Source organism: Candoia aspera, chromosome 2 (assembly GCF_035149785.1).
Source record: "Candoia aspera isolate rCanAsp1 chromosome 2, rCanAsp1.hap2, whole genome shotgun sequence".
NCBI lineage: Eukaryota > Metazoa > Chordata > Lepidosauria > Squamata > Boidae > Candoia > Candoia aspera.
In genome coordinates this window covers 253,748,053-253,771,754 of record NC_086154.1, presented here as the reverse complement: position 1 = coordinate 253,771,754, position 23,702 = coordinate 253,748,053, and the positions used below count along the sequence as shown (strand labels likewise).

Genomic DNA, 23,702 nt, shown 5'->3' with positions numbered 1-23,702 from the left:
CCAAATGCTGGACTTTAACATGTACACTATCAGCAAAACTGCCAAGCTTATAGACAAGGCAGTTCAGCTAAGAACCCATTATATTGAAGATCAGGCTATCATGGAAAGGTGATGTATTTATCTGAATGCCGATTCTCTCTATTTACCATGTACAGTATATATTTTATTATTGTATTTTCCTTTACCTGTTTTCCCCTGGAATTATATCTCATATTTTACCTTTATTTTATTTTATTTCCTTGATATGGTCGTAAGACTAATCAATTAATAAACTACTACTCCTGGCCCAAATGCCTGGGAAAACCCCACTAAAATCCTTTGTTAACAGAGAACATTGGCATTTCCTTCTGCTAGTCTCACTAGCCCTAATGACACTTTTGATGATTCTAGGTTTACCCATTGCGCTAACACAATGTTTATTTGTTTTTGACTTTATAGGAAACCAGCCAGTGAGACTTGTAAAACCATGTTCCTGGCTTGGTCTAATGTGTGAAACCCGCCCATTGTGGTTTATTCAATCAATCATGGTAAAATAAGCCATGTCTTTGTGCTCTATGTGAACTCCATCCTTATTTCCAAAACTGACTGCACTGGCAGCTTGTCAAAGCATTTTGCAGTAAATTAGCCAATCTCCTTGGAGAGTATAGAAGTTGATTACACAAACAAAGAAACAACATTTAAACTGGGTCTTCTTCCACAGATCACCATGATACTGCTGTCTTTTAAAACCCTTGGACCATATGTCTCATGGAACATTAACTGAGCCCAGCTGTCACAGCATGCAGCAATAACTAGATGACCTTGGCTCATCTTGAGAAAGCTAAAGAGGATCAGATCTGATTAGTACCTGGAGGGCAGAGCTCCAGGAAATCTCGAGGGCTGCAAGCTAGAGTGGGAAGTTAAGTAGCATCCCAGAAGAAGATAAAACAATCCACTTCCATATTGCTGCTATGCAAACAACAAGAACTTTCACATAGTCACTAGGAGTAGAGACCAACTTGGGAGAGTCTTTATTTTATCTGAGCCTAGAAGATGCCATTAGTAAACCATTAGTATGTGGTCTCCCCTTTTCCCTCTCTGAAAAACGTCATTGTCATCCAAATGTTCTCAACCTCTTTGGAAATGCTGGAAGTTGTTTTCTAAACTTCCAGCAAAGATAATTTAAATTATTGTGGCACACTTCAAAATTTCTACAGATATTTTGGTCAGACTTTGACTATGAATTGCTTTAGGCAAAATTCAGTAATGACTTCATTTGGGGGGGGGTCCAATTAGAGGACTTATTAGCTTTTAGGATGATGAGTTTAAAGATTCTCTTCTTTGACATCTGCTTGTGTTTTTTCTTTCCTTCCTTGAAATGATAAACAACTTTTTGATAGTCTAAACTACTCCTTGTTGCAGCAAGATGACCAGAAAGTAAATTTGAAACTACAGGTGGATGTCTAGATGACTTGCGCTAGATCAGCAAAGGTTTTGGACTCTACAGTAGCCACAGAAGTGACTGTCCTGTCCCATCCTAAATGGTGAAATGAAGAATGGCTTGCATCACCAAGAGATTTGTGTTGAGGAATGGTAACCATTGTTCTGGTTCTCTAAACAAATGCCTGCTTAGGATAGTAAAAGTCTATATATCCTTTTAACTATACTGGAATAGGTGACTTTAGCTGGTACAAGAGCCAGTTTGGTGTAGTGGTTAAGGCAACAGGATAGAAACCAGGAGACTGTGAGTTTGATTCCCGCCTTAGGCATGAGAGCCAGCTGGGTGACTTTGGGCCAGTCACTCTCTCTCAGTCCTAGGAAGAAGACAATGGCAAACCACTTCTGAAATCTTGCCAAGAAAACTGCAGAGACTAGTCCAGACAGTTGCGAAGGATCGGACCTGATTGAATGGCCAAAAAAAAAAAGGATACGAAAAAAGTAATAATCTACAGGCTTTAACATTCATCCTCCTTTCCCTGACATGAAGTATATGGTGTTGAACCACTTGCACATCCATTGAATCATTCAAACAAATATGATTTTTTCTGTTCCTGGTATAAGGTAACATTTCTAGCTTTTCATTATGAAAGCCATTTTTAAATGTATGTAATTAACACCAATATTCTTCTTATCAGTATGTGGGTGTACGTATAATCTATACAAGTTGACTTGAAACTTTGCAGCACCCTTATTACTTCCAGTGAAACTTCTTGCTTCTGAGTTTGTTTGTTTTTAATGAGCTTTGTAACAACTGAAAAGGAACCATTTAAACAATGACTTGTATAAATTAATCCTAGTGGCAAATTATTTAACCTTCTTTGGGAGCCCAGCTTCTTTTCTATAGCTTCTGTGTTATATGCCTCTGGGGTTCAGAACTTCTAATTCCAAATAATTCCAGTAAATACAATACTTCCATGTATTGGCTCTGAAATGGAATCCAGTACTAATGTAGGACCCTTTTTCCTGCAGCAAAGTACTAATTTCCTTCTGCATCCTCAATGGGATGCATCAGTTGTTTAATGGTGCAAAGAAATTATCTATTTATGACAATGAGGAATACCACTGTGAAATTTCAGGATTTCACTCCACCAGCAAAGCAAGCAAGCAAGCAAGCAAGCTATTCTCTTAGGAAACTGATCCTTTTTTCTCTCTTTTGGCATCAGCATACATTTTATCTTTTAAATTTTAATAATTACTCAATTACTTCATGGCACAAGACCAGGATGTCTGAGGGACTGTCTCTCTACAATTGTCTCTGCCTACCCAACCAAATCAGACAGAGTTGGCATGCTTCAAGTCCCATGTGGCAGGACCCAGGAAGTGTGACGTCTCTGTTGCAGTGCCTGCTGGGTAGAACAGCATCTCTCCCAAGATCTAGATGGTTCTGACTTTGTTGGACTTTAGAAAGGCCCTGGAGACCTGGCTCTTCCCTCAGTCATTGGGCCAGGATGTTGCATGAACTGTCAATGTGTTAATATTTAAGTGAAATGAATGTTGACCTTGATGCCACAGATGTATGTATGCTTTTATATGTTATCCACCTCCTGCCCTGGACTTTTACTATTTGTATTGTTTTGCTATTTTTCATGTTAACTGCCCAGGGTCATGAGTGGCCAAGCATATAAACTGAAATACATACATACCTTTTTCTTCCAGCCTCTGCATACATACAGTCTTTTGTTTTAATTTCTTTTAAAGTCTTTGATTTTCTGAGATATTCAAAGATTTAAAAAAAATAAACCAAAGGTGTAATAGGTTTTTCTGTACACAGTAGAAGTATCCATTCCAACTTACCTACAACTTTTCTCTGGTATTTTTAGGCTCTAGCTGAAGATCGAACTGGATTATTCGCAGATCAGATGTACCCAAAAAGAAATATAGAGAAGCATCAAGATAGAATTGGGATGCTATTCACTCTTTTTTTAGAAGATATATACAATATATACTTTCTCCATTTTAGAAAGAATAGTGGACCAAACATTTACAACCAGCACTGAATAAGCAGTCCTCCTCCAATTTTTCAGCTTCTGAAAAGCATAGAAGCTAGAAGCATAAAGAATACCAATCATATGTTAGGAATACCCTCTATAATAGGACCTAAAAGAGATAATAGAACTAAAGGTTAAAGAAGAATTGGGTGCAGTGATGCACTTGATTTTGCCCAAAGACTGAAGACACACACCCAGACCATTTAAGATCAGGAAAGAACTTGTGGGATAATGATAAATTATAAAACCATATCATCCATGTTAGGTTAGGTTTTTGTTTTGTTTTGTTTGTCTAAAAGATAGGATGACAGGTCCAAAATGATAGAGAAGGTGTCCTAAGAGCCAGGAACCACGCTGAGACAAGGAACTGGTCTCTAATGTTTTATTGCTTGTACATAACAGGAATCCTAACAAACTGAAGAAGCATGGGAAAAACCCAGACATATAAAACCCAAAGGTTAACGCGGTCCCGATCTGTGTCTCTTTGAATGGCTGCTCAATTCCTCAGTGCTACGCATGCGCTTAACAGTCTGGATGGGAGCCCCCTGCTCGCCATCCTTACTCATGACAGAAGGGGATCATAAACATCATGGAAATACATTCTTCAGTCTGAATGTATTTCTGTTGTTTATTCATTTAGTCACTTCTGACTCTTCGTGACTTCATGGACCAGCCCATGCCAGAGCTTCCTGTCGGTCGTCAACACCCCCAGCTCCCCCAGGCATGAGTTCATCACCTCTAGAATATCATCCATCCATCTTGCCCTTGGTCAGCCCCTATTCCTTTTGCCTTCAACTCTCCCTAGCATCAGCACCTTCTCCAGGGTGTCCTGTCTTCTCATTATGTGGCCAAAGTATTTCACTTTGGCCTTTAATATCGTTCCCTCAAGTGAGCAGTCTGGCTTAATTTCCTGGAGGATGGACTGGTTTGATCTTCTTGCAGTCCAAGGCACTCTCAGAATTTTCCTCCAACATCACAGTTCCAAAGCATCTATCTTCCTTCTCTCAGCCTTCCTTATGGTCCAGCTCTCGCAGCCATGTGTTACTACAGGGAACACCATTGCTTTAACTATGCGGACCTTTGTTGTCAGTGTGATGTCTCTGCTCTTAACTATTTTATCGAGATTGGTCATTGCTCTTCTCCCAAGGATTAAACGTCTTCTGATTTCCTGACTGCAGTCAGCATCTGCAGTAATCTTCGCACCTAGAAATACAAAGTCTTTCACTGCTTCTACATTTTCTCCCTCTATTTGCCAGTTATCAATCAAGCTGGTTGCCATAATCTTGGTTTTTTTGAGGTTTAGCTGCAAGGCAGCTTTTGCACTTTCTTCTTTCACCTTCATCATAAGGCTCCTCAGTTCCTCTTCGCTTTCAGCCATCAAAATGGTATCATCTGCATATCTGAGATTGTTAATGTTCCCTCCAGAGATTTTAACTCCAGCCTTGGATTCCTCAAGCCCAGCATGTCGCATGATGTGTTATGCATACAAGTTGAATAGGTAGGGTGAGAGTATACATCCCTGCCGTACTCCTTTCCCAATCTTAAACCAGTCCGTTGTTCCCTGGTCTGTTCTTACTGTTGCTACTTGGTCGTTATAAGATTCCTCAGGAGGCAGACAAGATGACTTGGTATCCCCATACCACTAAGAGCTTGCCACAATTTGTTATGGTCCACATAGTCAAGGGCTTTAGAATAGTCAATAAAACAGAAATAGGTGTTTTTCTGAAACTCCCTGGCTTTTTCCATTCTCCAGCGGATATTGGCAATTTGGTCCCTAGTTCCTCTGCCTTTTCTAAACCCAGCTTGTACCTCTGGCAGTTCTTGCTCCATGAATTGCTGAAGCCTATCTTGCAGGATCTTGAGCATTACCTTACTGGCATGTGAAATGAGTGCCACTGTTCAATAGTTTGAACATTCTTTAGTGTTCCCCTTTTTTGGTATGGGGATATAAGTTGATTTTTTCCAGTCTGATGGCCATTCTTGTGTTTTCCAAATTTGCTGGCATATAGCATGCATTACCTTGACAGCATCATCCTGCAAGATTTTGAACAGTTCAGCTGCGATGCTGTCATCTCCTGCTGCCTTGTTATTAGCAATGCTTCTCAAGGCCCATTCAACCTCACTCTTCAGGGTGTCTGGCTCTAGCTCACTGACCACACCAGCAAAGCTATCCCCGATGTTATCCTTCCTATACAGGTCTTCTGTATATTCTTGCCACCTTTTCTTGATCTCTTCTTCTGTTAGGTCCTTGCCATCTTTGTTTTTGATCATACCCATTTTTGCCTGGAATTTACCTCCAATGTTTCTAATTTTCTGGAAGAGGTCTCTTGTCCTTCCTATTCTATTGTCTTCTTCCACTTCCATGCATTGCTTGTTTAAAAATAATTCCTCATCTCTTCTGGCTAACCTCTGGAATTTTGCATTTAATTGGGCATATCTCCCCCTATCGCTGTTCCCTTTTGCTTTCCTTCTTTCTTGGGCTACTTCTAGTGTCTCAGCAGACAGCCATTTTGCCTTCTTGGTTTTCTCTTTCTTTGGGATATATTTTGTTGCTGCCTCCTGAACAATGTTGCGAACTTCTGTCCATAGTTCTTCCGGGACCCTATCTATTAAGTCCAGTCCCTTAAATCTATTCTTCACCTCCACTGCATATTCCTTAGGAATATTAGTGAGCTCATATCTAGCTGATCTGTGGGTCTTCCCTAATCTCTTGAGTCTGATCCTAAATTGTGCAAGAAGTTCGTGATCGGAACTACAGTCAGCTCCAGGTCTTGTTTTTACCGACTGTATAGATGACCGCCACCTTTGGCTGCAAAGGATGTAGTCAATCTGATTTCACTGTTGTCCATCTGGTGAAGTCCATGCATAAAGCCGTCTCTTAGGTTGTTGGAAGAGAGTGTTTGTTATGCAGAGTGAATTGTCTTGGTAAAATTCTATCAGCCTATGTCCTGCTTCGTTTTGTTCTCCCAGGCCATGCTTACCTGTAATTCCAGATGTCATTTGACTGTCCACCTTAGCATTCCAGTCTCCTGTGATGAAAATAACATCTCTTTTAGGCGTGTTTTCCAGTAGGTGCTGCAGATCCTCATAGAACTGCTCTACTTCAGCTTCTTCAGCATCAGTGGTTGGGGCGTATATTTCAATCACTGTGATGGTAGATGGCTTGCCCTGAATTCAAATTGAGATCATTCTATCATTTTTTGGATTGTATCCAAGCACTGCTTTAGCCACTTTACTATTAATTATGAAGGCTACTCCATTACTTCTGTGGTCCTCTTGTCCACAGTAGTAGATCTGGTGGTCATTTGATGTGAAGTGGCCCATTCCAGTCCATTGCAGTTCACTGATGCCCAAAATGTCTATGTTTAATCTTGACATCTCATCAATAACCACATCCAATTTGCCCCGGCTCATAGATCTTACATTCCTGGTTCCAATGGTGTGTTGATCCTTAGAACATCGGATTCGCCGTTCACCACCAGCACCGTCAGCCGCTAGCCGTCCTTTCAGCTTTGAGCTAGCTGTGTCATCACGTCTGGGGCTAGTTGAACTCATCCTCTGTTCCTCCCCAGTAGCATTTTGACCATCTTCCGACCTGGGGGTCTCATCTTCCGATGGTATACCGACATATCTCTGGTTGTACTGATCCATTGAGTTTTCACAGCAAGAATACTGGGGTGGGTTGCCATTACCTTCCCCAGGGATCACATTTAGTCTGACCTCTCTGTCATGACCTTCCCGTCTTGGGTGGCCCTTCACGGTTTAGCTCATGGCATCATTGAGGTGCTCAAGCTCCAGCACCACAACAAGGTAACGATCCTTTGCTGAAGCTGAATGTATTAGTCCACATTAAATTAAAAAGGGGACATCTAATGCTCTATCAGCATAATCAGATATAGCACACAGTGTACAGTTTCAGGAAGTATCATTCTGGGATGCAGATGGGTATCATATTTCATGTACCCTTACTCCACAAGTGGTTTAATATTAGTGGCATAGGAATGCCATTTTGACAAGGATATTGCATCTTATTATCCTGGTGGGATCTTCCTTCTGGCCTCCTCAAAGCCTGAGGAGAATGGGGATGACCTGAAAAATATATGTAGCACTTCTTCACTGCTTTGCTCAAAATACTTTGGGAGAACATCACATTTCAGTTTGTGTCTCCTTCTGCTTATATGGACTGGGATTAAACCAACTCCATACATTTAGGGCTCATTCTCATTTTCCTATCAGAGTTGATAGACTCTCAAATCAGTGACTCTGGGTGGCTAACAATCATAAATTTATGATTTTATATTTTATGATATAGGAGCACATTTCTTCAATTAGAACCTTCCACAGATAAACAATCGGCATCTAGATTATAATTATTACTTCTGCCTAAAACAGAATTTCTACTTCTAGTATCAACAGTAGAATTTTCTTCTGCTCCTATTCAACCATTATTAAGACCTGTTTTCCCCTATTTCCATATCTGGGTGCTCTTGGCATCCTAATTTGCTTAAGTGAATCCATCATCTTCATTCTCAGTCTTAGAGAAATCAGCTGTCTCCACGTGTCTTTCATTCCCTTTGGCAGTATCAGAACCAATCAGAGGCCAATAGCTCGTTTCCATTTATTGCCCTTCAGCTGTTGTGCAAATTGAAAGAGGAAAAGGGACGGGTGGGAAATGGGCCTTTCATTTCTGTTAAATAACCTTGCAGACTCTAATTTGAAACAAACAAAGCATCTTAAAGCATTTCTCCTCAGGGAATTGTACTGAGTGCTACTAAATTGCTGAATATTTAATAGTCATACACATGCTCCAGACCCCAAGGTCTGTCCCCCAAATGATAAGCTCTTTTTTATTAAATGAACTTTAATTACTTAATAATTAGACCGTCTGTAGGGAGAAGATAGGGATCTTGATAGGCTTCCAACTAGGCTGCAGGGCAAATCAAGCTTGCATGGCATTTTTTGATTAGAAATTAAAAGCAGGTGTACCAAGTATTTGCTGAGGCCCTGGTTAGGAGGCAATCTTCCCTTGGGGGACAAAGACTTGATGAGAAGTTGAGCTGTGGAAGACATTGTTTTGTAATGATTGTGTAAATTAACACAAACAGAAGGTATAAAAGAAGCTCAGGACAGCTTAGCAGGCGTTGAGGAAAAGATGAACGTGGCAGCGAGGATAAGTCACATTTCCTCATTCTGTATTTCCAGCTCAACACATGAAAGGAGAATTTATACATCTTCCTTATAAGAATCAGCTTGAGTCCCAGTTATGGTGAGAGCGTGGGAGAGCGTCTCTCCAGAAATAGAGACAAAGTACCATAGTTAGAAGTTATTAGGTAGCTCACTAGTTGGTTCTTTTTCTGCTGTTTGTCTCCAACATCTGTTCTTCATAGGTGGGATTTTTGGAAAGTTTGATCAGGTCTGCAAGAAACAATCTTCTCCCCTACCAGATCAGGTTCAGTCTGATGAATGAGAATTAGCTTTAAATATGATTTCAAAACAGAAATGATTACAGAGGATGCTGGTGTTCTTGCACCCAACTAGTGATGGGTTGGCCATAGGGTGTGTGTGAATGTCTTGTCTTTCATTGGACAATCATCTCACCAGCAGTTGGCAATGTCCCTGCAATCCCATGCTTCTCAAAGGCAGTCATCACAAGCAAATGCCATCCCCTGGCCATTGTTTGGTAGCAGTGCTCCTGTCATCATTAGAAGAAGTCCTGTCCTTGCAAATAATAATAAAAAATCATTGGAAAGCTTTTTTTCCCCCTCTTTCTCCCAGAGAAATCACCCACCCAATTTTGACACCTGCAAATTTATTGGAAAATTTTGAGAAGCCCTCTCCGAGTTTTCAGTGAACTGCTCTAATTTCTGGCACCATTGCATAAATCAGAACACAACTTCTAGACTGCATGCTTCAACAGATTTTGCAATGCAGTCCTCAGACTATATCTTCCATTAAAAATATGTTTGGGGAAATGTTATGTGTCAAAATTATTTTTGAGGGTTTTTTATTTTTATAAAATAAAAAAGATGTTCATAGTTGGTATTGGCAGGAGGAATTTCCTGGCTATACGAACCATTAACCAGTAGAACAGGTTGCCACATGAAATGGCAAGTTCTCCTTCACTGAAGATCTTCAAACCGAGGCTGGATGGTTTTCTGTTAGAGATGCTATATTGGATCCTGCAAGGAGGAGACAGTTGGACTAGGCAACTTCTAAGGTCCAACTTTATAATTCTATCACAAGACTGAGGCTGTACAAAACTGAAGTGGAGCGGCTTAAGTCTGACTGAATACCAGGAAGCCTGGCAATCATGAAGGAAGTTATTCCATGGATAGATATATGGGAAAATATTGACTATCAAAGAACTTTTGAAATTCATATGTTCTACAAATAGTACCCCTGAAAGATACCTGATACCATATTTGCACAGAATGAGGGGGAAAAAAAAGAAATTATTCCTTTCTGTTCCCAATTCATCTTTGCTGTTACATTATGAGATATCCTGCTGCAGATGTCAAAATCTAAAAATAGTTTTTAACAGCTTCCTGTGGTCATTCAGAGAAGTGTGTCACTTTATTCTTAAAAAAAATTAAACAAGCTCAGAAGGGAAATGTTTAATGGTTCTTCTTTTCAAGAACATACTGAGATTGCTATGGGTAGGGAACCATTCAACATCTTGACTTTCTGCCAATAATTTAGTATGAAAACTGGGAAGATTTTTCCCCCCCTGATGACTGGAGGAAATAAGAGAGCAGCTAGCTAATGAGTCTTTTGCTCTGCAGTGTAAAATGAAAAAAAAATGGTTCTAGTACCATGGGACCTTTTAACCGTGGACACAAGAAAGGAAGTTCAGATATACATTTCCTAAAATTATCATCAGCCAAGATGGCAATTTCAGTAGTGGGCATAAGGAAGGAGAGGATGAGGATGATGAGTGTCCTCAGCAAATGGAAGGTCCTGTGGAATCTAAGATGTTATAGTAGAAATAGGGAAATCCAGGTTACTTTACCTTGGAGTTCATTGGATGCCTTTGGGCTTGTTACTACTTGTAGGGTTCTGCATTTTGGTAGGAAAAAAGCAGATGCATGGCTGTAGGATAGGTGGAACTTGTGAAAAGATCTGGGCATGCTGGTAGAGCATGGGTTAAGTATGTGGCAGCAGTGCACTGCAGCTGCCAAAACAGCTAATGGAATCTTGGGCTGCATCAACAGAGTGTAGTGTCCACTCTGTGGTGCACTGACTGCACCTTGAATATTGTGACCAGTTCTGGTCACCACATTAAAACAATGAAGCTGAGGAACTGGAAATAGTGTAGTGAAGAGTGATAAAAATGGTGAGGGACTTGGAGGCTAAATTCTATGAAGAACAGGTAAAGGAACTGGGTAAGTTTAACCTAAAGAAGAGAAGGCTGCGGAGAACCTGATTGCAGCGTTCCAATTCTTGAAGTGCTGACACAGAGAAGGAGGTGTGGATTTATTATTAATAACTTCTGTTGGTAGGACCAGAACCAATGAGTTGAACCTTTAGACAGGGAGATACAAGCTTGAAGTAACAAGGAATCTTCTGACTGTGAAAGCTATTAAGCAATAGAACAGCCTCCCCCTTGGAGTCATGGGTTCTCCCTCACTGGAGGATTTCAAGCAATGGTTGGACAACCGTTTGTATGAAGATTCCTGTCCTGGGCAGGGAGTTAGACTAGACAGCCTCCAACCCAATGATTCTACAACTGTATACTTCATTGGATTGTGTGGTGGGAATTGAGGGAGTTCTATGGAGGAAAAGGGCAATTAGGATGATAATGATGAAGAGGATGGGAGCAAATCCTGGAAGTGAACCTTCTTGGTGGTGGCTCCCACAATATAGAACAGCCTACTCTTTTAGATGCATCAGCTAAAACCTTTCAGCTTTTCACAAAGTATTTAAGACCATTTTATTCTGGATAGCATTTGAGCCCTGATGGTAATTGGGCTACCTTTTTTCAGACGTTTTCAGTTCATTTTTCAGACATTGGTTTTCATTAATGATATCAAGTTTTGGGTGGGGAGTTGCAAGAGAGGTGGACTTTTGTATACGATTCTTTGGTTTACTGTAAACTGCCTAGAATCTTTGAAGAAGTAGTATGAAGATTTTTGTACAAGACGATAATAATATTCTTTCTTGGCTGATAGATTATGTGCTGTCTAGTTGGGGTCAGTTCTTGGTGACTGCATAAACAGATTTTCTCCAGGAGGATCTGTCCCCAGTTTGGTTTTTCAGGTCTTCTAGTGGCTCACTCATCACTGCTGTAATTGAGTCTAGATAATTTTCTTAGATATATTTCAATTGCATCATAGATTTTTTGGTATAAAAATCTCACAGAAGAGGCTTAGAAAGAGGCTCACTGATCTTTGTTCAGTGTAGGACCTCCAATGTACTTCTTGCAGATGGTTGCTCTGCTCTTTCTTCAACACTTCCAGCAAATAGTCTGTTGTCAAATAAGGTTTATCATTATGAACTTTCTTCTAATCTTAACCCCATATCTGTTGTCCTACCAATACTATCCTTTGACTGGACTGACATACTGCATTAAGTCATTATTTGTTAAAGCAGGATTTTGGCAGGCTTCATGTAACCTGATAGATAAAAACCAGAGGGAAAAAATGATCAGTGTTTGGTATACTACATCAGCCAAGACACTGCTCCTTTTCCCAGGAGCAACTGAAACTTGTCTGATGCATCTCTGCAGCAGTTCCTAAACTATATCCAAAGATAGCTATTATGTTTGCCCTTAATCCAAACATTTCCCAATTAGACAAACCAAGCATTTTTCAGAGGATTTGACCTCTCATATTTTTAAGAACATTTATCAGCATGATCTTTTATAACTTGTATTGCTGTGATCTGAATTTTTGTCTCTTTATTATGTTAAATATATATTGAGGAAATTGAAATACTGTTTATTTGGTCAATAACCAGCAGAATTTGAAAAAAAAAATCACCCAAAATAAACTTGACTATATGGTTTTGGTCGTGGATTTTGATTGTTTTAGTTGAATTATATCTTGGGGAGTGGCATTACCACAAAGTTTCATTAGTTGAAAGGCTGAATATTATGATAAAAATAAATGTGTGAAAATTATTTATGGTTGAAGGGCAATTAACTAAAATTGCCAAAACAACAAAAAACACAACAACAGAAGGTGGGGGGGGAGGGCTTCTAAGTTTATATTCTTTCTTAATTTTAATTATCTTTCCCTTTCTGCAGGTCCATTGAGGTTTCTGTCCCAGACAGACTCCATCACAGCATTTGCAGGTGACACCATTTTGTTAAAGTGCGAAGTTGTTGGTGAACCTACGCCTACAGTCCACTGGCAAAGGAATCAAGAAGATCTGCTTCTGAGTCTTGGTGACACCCGAGTGGCAATTTTGCCTTCTGGATCTTTACAAATCAGTCGAATTCAAATAGGGGATAGTGGGATATATAGATGCCTTGCAAAAAATCCTGCCAGTTCAAGAACTGGAAACGAAGCAGAAGTCCGAGTTTTGTCAGGTAAGGCTATGGGACCCCTATGTCAGTGTTTTTCAAAGTTGGCAGCATTAAGATGTGTGGACTTCAACTCCCGAATTCCCCAGCCAGCACTGCCAACTTTGAAAAGCACTGGTCTATGTGAAGAGTTTTCTAAACTACCAGGCATCACAATGTTACGGAGCTTGAGGGCTGAGTGAATTAATATCTGGTTTAAAATTGACACACACACAGCCTCAGTGCCCTTTGTGGCTGAATTTCAATATGTGAAGTACTGGATTGAGCTCCTTGAAAAAGTAACAACTTTTTGCATTTTATATTGAAGTTATATTTTGTATTGAGTTATATTTGATATTTGATATTTGATATTTATTTATATTTATAATTGTATTTTATATTGAAGTTATATTTTATATTGAGCAGATACGCTTATTTTGTGCTAAAAATCAGGAGTCTGGTAGCACCTTTTATGACCAATACATTTTATTAAAAGGCATAGGTTTTTGTGAGCTACTGTGGTCTCCTCAAGTGAACCATGCATCTATGGAAATATGACCTTTCTAGAGAAAAAATCTAGCTGTTGAGAAAATAAAAAATGTGGTCTTCTCGATGCCAATCTTTTGACTTGTCACAAGTTTTTATGTCTTGATTTTGGATGAATATATAGAATGAACTCAGGCTGAGTCCATTGGTGTATTTTGTGATGCAAGAAATATTAAATGTTTTCTAGTAAAGTAATACAAAACTGGCACTTGCATTAACATATGAAAAATTGACTCAAGGCTGAAATAGATGGATTAATTTATCTCCAGTAAGTGATTCTATGAGTTACTTTACGTTCCCGTTAAGAACCAAATGCATAACACCACAATCTATTTGGTGCAGATAAGTGTTAAACATATTATTTTTCCATGTACAAGATAAGGTGCAATTACAAAGTGTTTAGATATACATTATGCAGTATATTATTGCTGGATGTCCCATGTGTAGTGGCTTAATTCTGCACTGAAAAATGTTCTGGTTGAAGACAGTTATTTTTTAAACCAGCACTTATTTGGCAGTTATTGACTGACAGTTAGTTGTGGTTTTACTTCTGCTTTAACTATCAGCAGGTTTTTTGTTTGTCTGCTTTTACAATTTATAAGCCACTTTCTTTTTGGAGGGCAACTTCAGTGTAAAGATGCCATGTACAGGTAGTCGTCACTTAATGACCACAACTGGGACCGGAATTTTGATTGCTAAGTGAAGTGGTCATTAAGTGAATCCAGCCTGATTTTACAATCATTTTTGTGGCAGCTGTTAAGCGAATCCCAGGTGTTAAGTGAACCATGTGGTAGTTAAGTGAAGTACATGGTTCCCCATTGACTTTGCTTGCCAGAAGCCAGCTGTGAAGGTCAAAAATGGCAATCACGTGACCACAGGATGCTGCAATGGTCATAAATGTGAACTGGTTGCCAAGCACCCAAATGGTGATCACGTGACCATGGGGATGCTGTAACAGCTGTGTGAATACTGGTCATAAGTCGGTTTTTCCAGCACCGTCATACGTCATCATTGTTAAGTGAGGACTACCTACACATAAATAAACAGACTTTTGAAACTACTGTAGATAACAGTGCATGTACAGTGCAAGCTGTACATGAAAAACACCCATTGCTTTAGAATAGTTTTTATTTGAGAGAGAGGGGGTGAGTGTGTGTTTGAGCTGCTTGAAATGCTTCATACCAAAGCAGAAAATAAATAATGATGGGTGGGTTGGTTAGAAGACACAGTTAAGAAAAAGTGCTTAGGGGTGTAGGGCATTGCTTTACCAGAACAGGATATATATCAGTTATCTCATTAGTGTGTCCTCCGACTGGATGTCTCCAGATTGTGGGCAGATCCTTTTATCTGGGCTGAGCTTGGGACCGTCTGCATGAGCATGGTTCCTGAACTCTGGTCTCTTAAGAGAGCCCAGCTATGCAAGTCACTGCTTCAGACTGCGAGTTACCTGGTTTAACTTTGCATTTTTAAGGGTGCCTTCTATAATTCTGTCCCATCCACCTTTGTAATAACTGTGTGAGAGCAAGAGATGATAGTACAGATGTGCCCTCAGCCTCCATGAAGTGACAGATTTGTTATGAAGATGAATGACATACAAGCTGCAAGGATCGTTGCATACTAAAAATCCTGTAAAAATTATTAGCCATGGTTGCAACATAAGCCAAGAAAAAGTGGACAGAAGACAGAGGACCAAAAGAAAAAATTCAGAGTTGACTTCCCGACTGATCAGACCTGTAGGAGGTATGAGTCTAAGAGAGTCCATCTATTAACAACACAGAACATTATGATGCATACTCATATCCTTGCTCACAAGTTGGAAGGGGCAAAGGACACAATTAGCTTTTGTATGGCTTTCCACTTCAGCAAAGGATCATTACCTTGTCATGGTGCTGGAGCTTGAGCACCTCAATGATGCCAAGAGCTAAACGGTGAAGGGCCACCCAAGATGGGAAGGTCATGACAGAGAGGTCAGACTAAATGCGATCCCAGGGGAAGGTAATGGCAACCCACCCCAATATTCTTGCCGTGAAAACTAAATGGATCAGTACAACCAGAGATATGTCAATATACCATCGGAAGATGAGACCCCCAGGTTGGAAGATGGTCAAAATGCTACTCGGGAGGAACAGAGGATGAGTTCAACTAGACCCAGACATGATGATGCAGCTAGCTCAAAGCCAAAAGGACAGCTAGCAGCCGACAGTGCTGGTGGTGAACGGCGAATCCGATGTTCTAAGGATCAACACACCATTGGAACCTGGAATGTAAGATCTATGAGCCAGGGCAAATTGGATGTGGTTATTGGTGAGATGTCAAGATTAAAGATAGACATTTTGGGCATCAGTGAACTGCAATGGACTGGAATGGGCCACTTCACATCAAATGACCACCAGATCTACTACTGTGGACCGCAGAAGAAACAGAGTAGCCTTCATAATTAATAGTAAAGTGGCTAAAGCAGTGCTTGGACACAATCCAAAAAACCATAGAATGACCTCAATTCGAATTCAGGGCAAGCCAACTAACATCACAGTAATCCAAATATGCCCCCCAAGCACAGATGCTGAAGAAGCTGAAGTAGAGCAGTTCTATGAGGATCTGCAGCACCTACTGGACAACACGCTTAAAAGAGATGTTGTTATCATCACAGGAGACTGGAATGCTCAGGTGGGCAGTCAAATGACACCTGGAATTACAGGTAAGCATGGCCTGGGAAAACAAAACGAAGCAGGACATAGGCTGATAGAATTTTGCCAAGACAATTCACTCTGCATAACAAACACTCTCCTCCAACAACCTAAGAGACGGCTTTAAACATGGATTTCCCCAGATGGACAACACCAAAATCAGATTGACTACATCCTTTGCAGTCAAAGGTGGCGGACATCTATACAGTCGGTAAAAACAAGTCCTGGAGCTGACTGTAGTTCAGATCACGAACTTCTTGCACAATTTAGGATCAGACTAAAGAGATTAGGGAAGACCCACAGATCAGCTAGATATGAGCTCACTAATATTCCTAAGGAATATGCAGTGAAGGTGAAGAATCAATTTAAGGGACTGGACTTAGTAGATAGGGTCCTGGAAGAACTCTGGACAGAAGTTCGCAACATTGTTCAGGAGGCGGCAATAAAATACATCCCAAAGAAAGAGAAAACCAAGAAGGCAAAATGGCTGTCTGCTGAGAGACTAGAAGTAGCCCAAGAAAGAAGGAAAGCAAAAAGCAACAGTGATAGGGGGAGATATGCCCTATTAAATGCAAAATTCCAGAGGTTAGCCAGAAGAGATAAGGAATTATTTTTAAACAAACAATGCATGGAAGTGGAAGAAGACAATAGAATAGGAAGGACAAGAGACCTCTTCCAGAAAATTAGAAACATTGGAGGTAAATTCCAGGCAAAAATGGGTATAATCAAAAACAAAGATGGCAAGGACCTAAGAGAAGAAGAAGAGATGAAGAAAAGGTGGCAAGAATATACGGAAGATCTGTATAGGAAGGATAACAACATCGGGGATAGCTTTGACGGTGCGGTCACTGAGTTAGAGCCAGACATCCTGAAGAGTGAGGTTGAATGGGCCTTGAGAAGCATTGCTAATAACAAGGCAGCAGGAGATGATGGTATCCCAGCTGAATTGTTCAAAGTCTTGTAAGATGATGCTGTCAGGGTAATGCATGCTATCCGCCAGCAAATTTGGAAAACACAAGAATGGCCATCAGATTGGAAAAAATCAACTTATATCCCCATAGCAAAGAAGGGAAACACTAAAGAATGTTCAAACTATCGAACAGTGGCACTCATTTCACATGCCAGTAAGGTAATGCTCAAGATCCTGCAAGGCAGACTTCAGCAATTCATGGAGTGAGAATTGCCAGATGTACAAGCTGGGTTTAGAAAAGGCAGAGGAATTAGGGACCAAATTGCCAATATCCGCTGGAGAATGGAAAAAGCCAGGGAGTTTCAGAAAAACATCTATTTCTGTTTTATTGACTATTCTAAAGCCTTTGACTGTGTGGACCATAACAAATTGTGGCAAGTTCTTAGTGGTATGAGGATACCAAGTCATCTTGTATGCCTCCTGAAGAATCTGTATAACGACCAAGTAGCAACAGTAAGAACAGACCAGGGAACAACGGACTGGTTTAAGATTAGGAAAGAAGTACAGCAGGGCTGTGTACTCTCACCCTGCCTATTCAACTTGTACGCAGAACACATCATGCGACATGCTGGGCTTGAGGAATCCAAGGCTGGAGTTAAAATCTCTGGAGGAAACATTAACAATCTCAGATATGCAGATGATACCACTTTGATGGCTGAAAGCGAAGAGGAACTGAGGAGCCTTATGGTGAAGGTGAAAGAAGAAAGTGCAAAAACTGGCTTGCAGCTAAACCTCAAAAAAACCAAGATTATGGCAACCAGCTTGATTGATAACTGGCAAATAGAGGGAGAAAATGTAGAAGTAGTGAAAGACTTTGTATTTCTAGGTGCGAAGATTACTGCAGATGCTGACTGCAGTCAGGACATCAGAAGACACTTAATCCTTGGGAGAAGAGCAATGACCAATCTCGATAAAATAGTTAAGAGCAGAGACATCACACTGACAACAAAGGCCCGCATAGTTAAAGCAATGGTGTTCCCCCTAGTAACATATGGCTGCGAGAGCTGGACCATAAGGAAGGCTGAGCGAAGGAAGATCGATGCTTTTGAACTGTGGTGTTGGAGGAAAATTCTGGGAGTGCCTTGGACTGCAAGAAGATCAAACCAGTCCATCCTCCAGGAAATAAAGCCAGACTGTTCACTTGAGGGAACGATATTAAAGGCAAAACTGAAATACTTTGGCCACATAATGAGAAGACAGGACACCCTGGAGAAGATGCTGATGCTAGGGAGAGTGGAGGGCAAAAGGAAGAGGGGCCGACCAAGGGCAAGGTGGATGGATGATATTCTAGAGGTGACGTATTCATCCCTGGGGGACCTGGGGGTATTCATGACCGACAGGAAGCTCTGGCGTGGGCTGGTCCATGAAGTCATGAAGAGTCGGAAGCGACTAAACAAATAAACAACAAAAGGCTTTCCAAGGTCAGATCAAAAAAGTAAGAATTAAGACAAAGGAGTATATTCAGACTGGAAAATGACTAAATGTGATTTAACTGAGTTCTGATTTACAGTACTATAAGCTTATTCCCTGTGTAGTTAACACTTTTTTCTCCCACTCTGTACCTTTAAAAAGATCTAGATTATTAACCACTATTTGAGGATTGAGGTCCACACTCAAGATTTCAGGAAATCCTGAGGTCTTAGGTTGTCAGCCTCTGAAACAGAAGGATTCACAGTCAGAAACATTGTGAGAGGAGAGCCATGTTAATCTATGGTGGCAAAAAATCAGAAGGAGTCTTGTAACACCGTTGCTACAGCTCCCAGAAGTTTATGATTTCATAAAACTTGTTAGTCAGAAAAGATGCTACCAGACGCCTCTTGATTTTTTGTCAGAGACATATGACTAGTATTGCAAGGGAGTTTTTAACAGGGATTAAACCAAATACAGCATTTTTATTTGTTACTAGGATTCAGTGTGATGCAGTAGAAAGGGAGAGCAGCACCCACATAAACTTCAAATGACCTTGGTAAATTCATCCTCTTAGTCTTCATTCTTCACACTTCAAGTTTTAAAATGGCCTAACATCTCATAGATGGTTGCAGTGGACTAGGGAGGAAATAAAACATTACAAAGCAAGTGTGACACATCAATGCTTGATCGGAGAGGGGCATTGCTGTTCAGTTGTAGAACAGCAACATCGGTCCCTGCTTTCAAGCTTTGAAAGTTTGGGACAGTTTCATCCAAAAGAATGACAGTTAAGACCATTTCATGCTCCTGATTTTACTCTATTTTTCTTTCACGCTTTTCTTTCAAAAGTAAATTCCCAGTGCAGAATCATCTCTTTAATTTAAAATGCACCTCACTTCTTCAGGATTGGGAAACATAACCTTGAGCAGGCAATCTGAGCAGACATTTCAAGATTTGATAAAAACAGCCAAGGTGCAGAATGGGCTCAAGCCTTCCATTCTGAAAGAATAGGTGTGTGCAAAGGATGAGCAGACCATCTGTGACCGGTAAACAAGAAACTACTCAGGTTTAGCACTGATGTCATTTAGAAAAACAAAGAAAAGCTTTTTAAACAAATGACATTACGTTTCATATAAATAAACAGATAAATGGAAACCTTATAGTTGTTCATGCTTAATTCTTCACTTTTAGATAATAACCTTGCATTCAGTTACAATTTAACTTCAACTTGTAACCTTGCAAGGCAAAATGATTTTCCTTCCCCCCTTCCTCCCTTCCTCCCTTCCTTCCTTGAAAGAATTAAAGTGCAAATACAATTCCAAGGCAATCAATGGTGGAAAAATGAAGAAAATCTTGTTAATCTATTTATTGTTTAACATTCAGGAGTCAATTAGCTTTTTAGATGATTCAGTTCTATGCATAAATTGAATGTGTGTGTGTGTGCATGCGTGTGAAGTTAGAATAAGAGGACTATAATGGAGCATTAAAAGAAATTGGTACTCTATCATTAAAACAAAACAAGACACAACAGGCTTTGCCTTTAAAAAGCCTGATGGTTGTTAAGCAACAGCTACACTAAAAACAAACCAAAAAAAAGCTGAAATTAAAACTTCACACCTCCTTAAGCACGGCAGCCAGTCCTGGAAGGCTGCATTCTCATTCAGGAGAATTGCTTTAATGTTCAAACTCAAAAGGATCATCAATTAGATAAAATCAGTTCCCTGGGTTTTGTTTTCAGCTTAGTGGCCTTCCAGGCTGAAAGTCCTTTTGAACATATCATGCAGCCCACCTGTACTTATTTCTCCCTCTAACACATATGCTATTCACACCGTGCCAATCATTTTACTGGAGGATAACACTAATAATGGTTGAATGGACAATGAATCCAAGCCACCAAGAATATTTCATGCACAAAGATCAGTTCATATTTTAATGGTCACTTCATTTCTCCTAGTAGTGAGAATATTCCAAAGATGCAGTAGTCAGAGCAGTTTAATCCTCTTTGGAAGGAATTCAACTGACATTTTTAAAGAGATTATTGGGGGAGGGGAGGTAGTAGTTGCCATATTTCTTTTTCCCCTTCTTTCTGATTACTGTATATATATATATATATATATATATATACACACACACACACACACACATATATACATACATACATACATACATACACACACACACACATACATACATACACACACACATACATACACACACACACACATACATACATACATACATACATACATTTCAATCCACTCAACTGTGTCCAATTCTCAGAGACTGCCTGAATAAGTCCCTGCAGCTTGCTTGGCAAGGTTTTTCAGTAGTGGTTTGCCATTGCCTTCTTCCTAGGGCTGAGAGAGAGTGACTGGCCCAAGGTCACCCACCTGGCTTTGTGCCCAAGGTGGCACTAGAACTCATGGTCTCATGGTTTCTAGCCCAGTGCCTTAATCAGTACACCAAACAGACTCTGGAGGTAATTTAAACAAGTTTAAAACTCCAAGCTTAATACTCCAATACTCTAGCTCAGTTGTTTTATAATGAATTCATGGTTGCAGTTTTTTGCTTCACTGGAGGTCAGTGGCTAGCTTCACTACCTATGAAGACTGTAATTTTGGATTGTCCTTTAGCAGTGCTTGATCAAAATGTGGGTTTGAAAAAAGACTGTTGATAACTCCTTATATTCCACTGACGTCTCTCCATGGGAACCAAGTAGGTAAGTTAATAGTCAGAAGATATGACTCATTAAAATTAACCCAGGAGGAATAAGAGAAATCTTTCTGTATATGAAAAGAATAATAGCAGACATTTATGATTCAGAAAGTCTTAGTAACCCATGCACTCTAAGTATTTTAGGGTTAAGAAATAATGTAGGATTACGTTGTCCACCCATATTTAATATTAAAGCCTAAGAGAAGCAAAGAAACACACAAAAACAGTCCAAGCAATAGCAAAAGTGCTATCTAAAATCAAGTAGCAAGTCCTAGAACCCAAATTATGTCAAGGTGCCTTCAACATTTCAAGTTGTAGTCAAGTAGAGATGAATTAGACAAGAATAGCGGTAACAGATCTTTTAAGATACACCAGTAGTTGGTCTCCATCTTTTTCATTATAAGCAACATTTGTAGTGTGAATTGTGCTCATTCTGAGGACCAGATGGAGATGAATTAGAGAGGAAAGGAGAGGTCAGGTCTCCTGTATGCTATATTACCCCATATTGATTATCCATCTTTATCTCAAAGTGCCTTTATTTGCCAAAGTGAATCTTGTGCCCATGGCAGCAGTAAGCAAGCTCAGCAAGAGAAATTCAAGGAAGTTCTGGTATGTATTAAGATAGCTGGATAAATTCAATATGCAAAAATTGCTCTCAAAACAGTGTGTGTTAAACAACACTGCAGAAACAAAGTGTACAGTATTGGAGGTATTTAGGTCAGTTCCATAGAAAACATATATGTTGTAGGGAGATAGATTAGATAGTTACATTCTTTTGGAAAGGCAAAAGAAGAACTGTGCAGGACCTACTTCAGCATTTGTTCCCATAGTGTGCGATTAGCTGTTAGTGGGAAGTCAACAAGAACATGAGTGCACACCATCTTTTTGCTAATGTTTCCTAGCAGTTGGTATTCATCATGACCCAGAATTGATGAGCACTTCTTCCTAACTACGTATGATTATAGATGTACGTATATGAAACTATTTAAGGGAATGTTGCTAACCTTATGAGAACTCTTTTTTTCCCCCTTTATTCCAAATTAGCATGATGTTTTTCTCTAAGGAATGACTTTCAGATTTCCCTAATTTTACTTTAACTGGCAGTTTTGGTGTAAGATCTAAGGCTTGCAGAATTACCCCTGAAACTGCAAGTGTGACTATAAATAACAAGTCAGAAGGTGAATAAAAATGAACAGACGTGGACTTGCATTCTTTATCAATGTGTCACTGTGGCATGGAATTATTCACAGTGACGTTACAAGAATAATAGAGTAATAAGAAACAAAATGAATAGCTGTCATAAAAGTGCTGACTTCCCCCCCCCCTCCCGTTGAGTATATTGGCTTGTGGCCCAGTGAGTTTTTTTTTTTTTTTTTGGTCTGCTTCTTATTAAATAAATTTGCACTTCTGGATCAATCTGGGATTACTGTAGTAGGATTTATTTTTCTTTGCTTAAGAAATGGAGAGTGAGACATGGGTCACCGTGAGACACTTAAGGGTACCAGGTAATATGTTTTGCATGCACTTGAAGATGGGGATGGATATTCAGAAGCCTACAGTTGGTTTCACCAAATATCATTTGATACGATTGGGGATGACAGTATTATTCAGAAGGTTAGCTGACAAATTTGGGACCTAAGAGTAGGAAGCTCTGCCCCATCTAGACTTTGAAAGTGCCCCCAAAGTAGCAGAGGACTGTAGCTAGAAGTTAACTGCATATTAACTGGGTTATTTCAGGAAACTACACTTCCTAATCCCATACATGTCCTCAAATTAGCTCATAGTATGTTCTAGTCTGCTGTTTCCTCCAGATTTTATCCCTTTTCCTTGGCTCCATTTTCTCCATTTTCAATTTTTTTCTGGAAATACTTGGCCCCTTAAGCTTGTATTTCCTGTTTTTCAGTTCCTCTTATTCTTTTTGGTTACCCTTTTGAGCCCTTTCTTGCAGACAATAGGGATGAGCTTGCCTTGCTCAGTCCCAGACCTCAGCCCTTCTGCTAAACTTCTCTGCTGTCTTTCTGGCCTTCAGTTGGAACCCACATGGCAAAGCCATGGGTGGTAAGGCTCATGGAGAATTTTGACTCTCCATGGGGAATGGGTGGCAAGACTCATGGAGATAGCTTGAAAAGCCCAGCAACCAAGGGAATTATAATACTCTGTGTTAAGACTGTCTCTTCTGTGTTCTTTCCCATCCATGATCCAGCTTGGAAGGCAGATCCTTTCACACATTTCAGTTGCTTCTCATCTACCATTTTTCTTAATGCTTTTTGGTCAGGCACCGTACAGCAGGAGGCACTTGACTCACCACTGCAAGGTGATTGATCTGTATTTTTTTTTTCCTTGCTTCACATCTCATACTTATATGAGTGGGTGGACTCACATGCCTGCAAAAGATGGGGGTGGGGATG

At 40.0% G+C, this 23,702-nt stretch overlaps 1 protein-coding gene across 1 annotated transcript in view; it reads left to right on the top strand.

Annotated features, from left to right (window-relative positions):
- Positions 1-23,702, top strand: part of DCC (DCC netrin 1 receptor) — a 652,649-nt gene that overhangs the window by 100,740 nt on the left and 528,207 nt on the right. Inside the window, exon 3 of the mRNA XM_063293179.1 lies at positions 12,712-12,996. Within this exon, the coding sequence (XP_063149249.1) occupies positions 12,712-12,996 (285 nt within the window). The remainder of the gene's footprint in view (positions 1-12,711; positions 12,997-23,702) is intronic.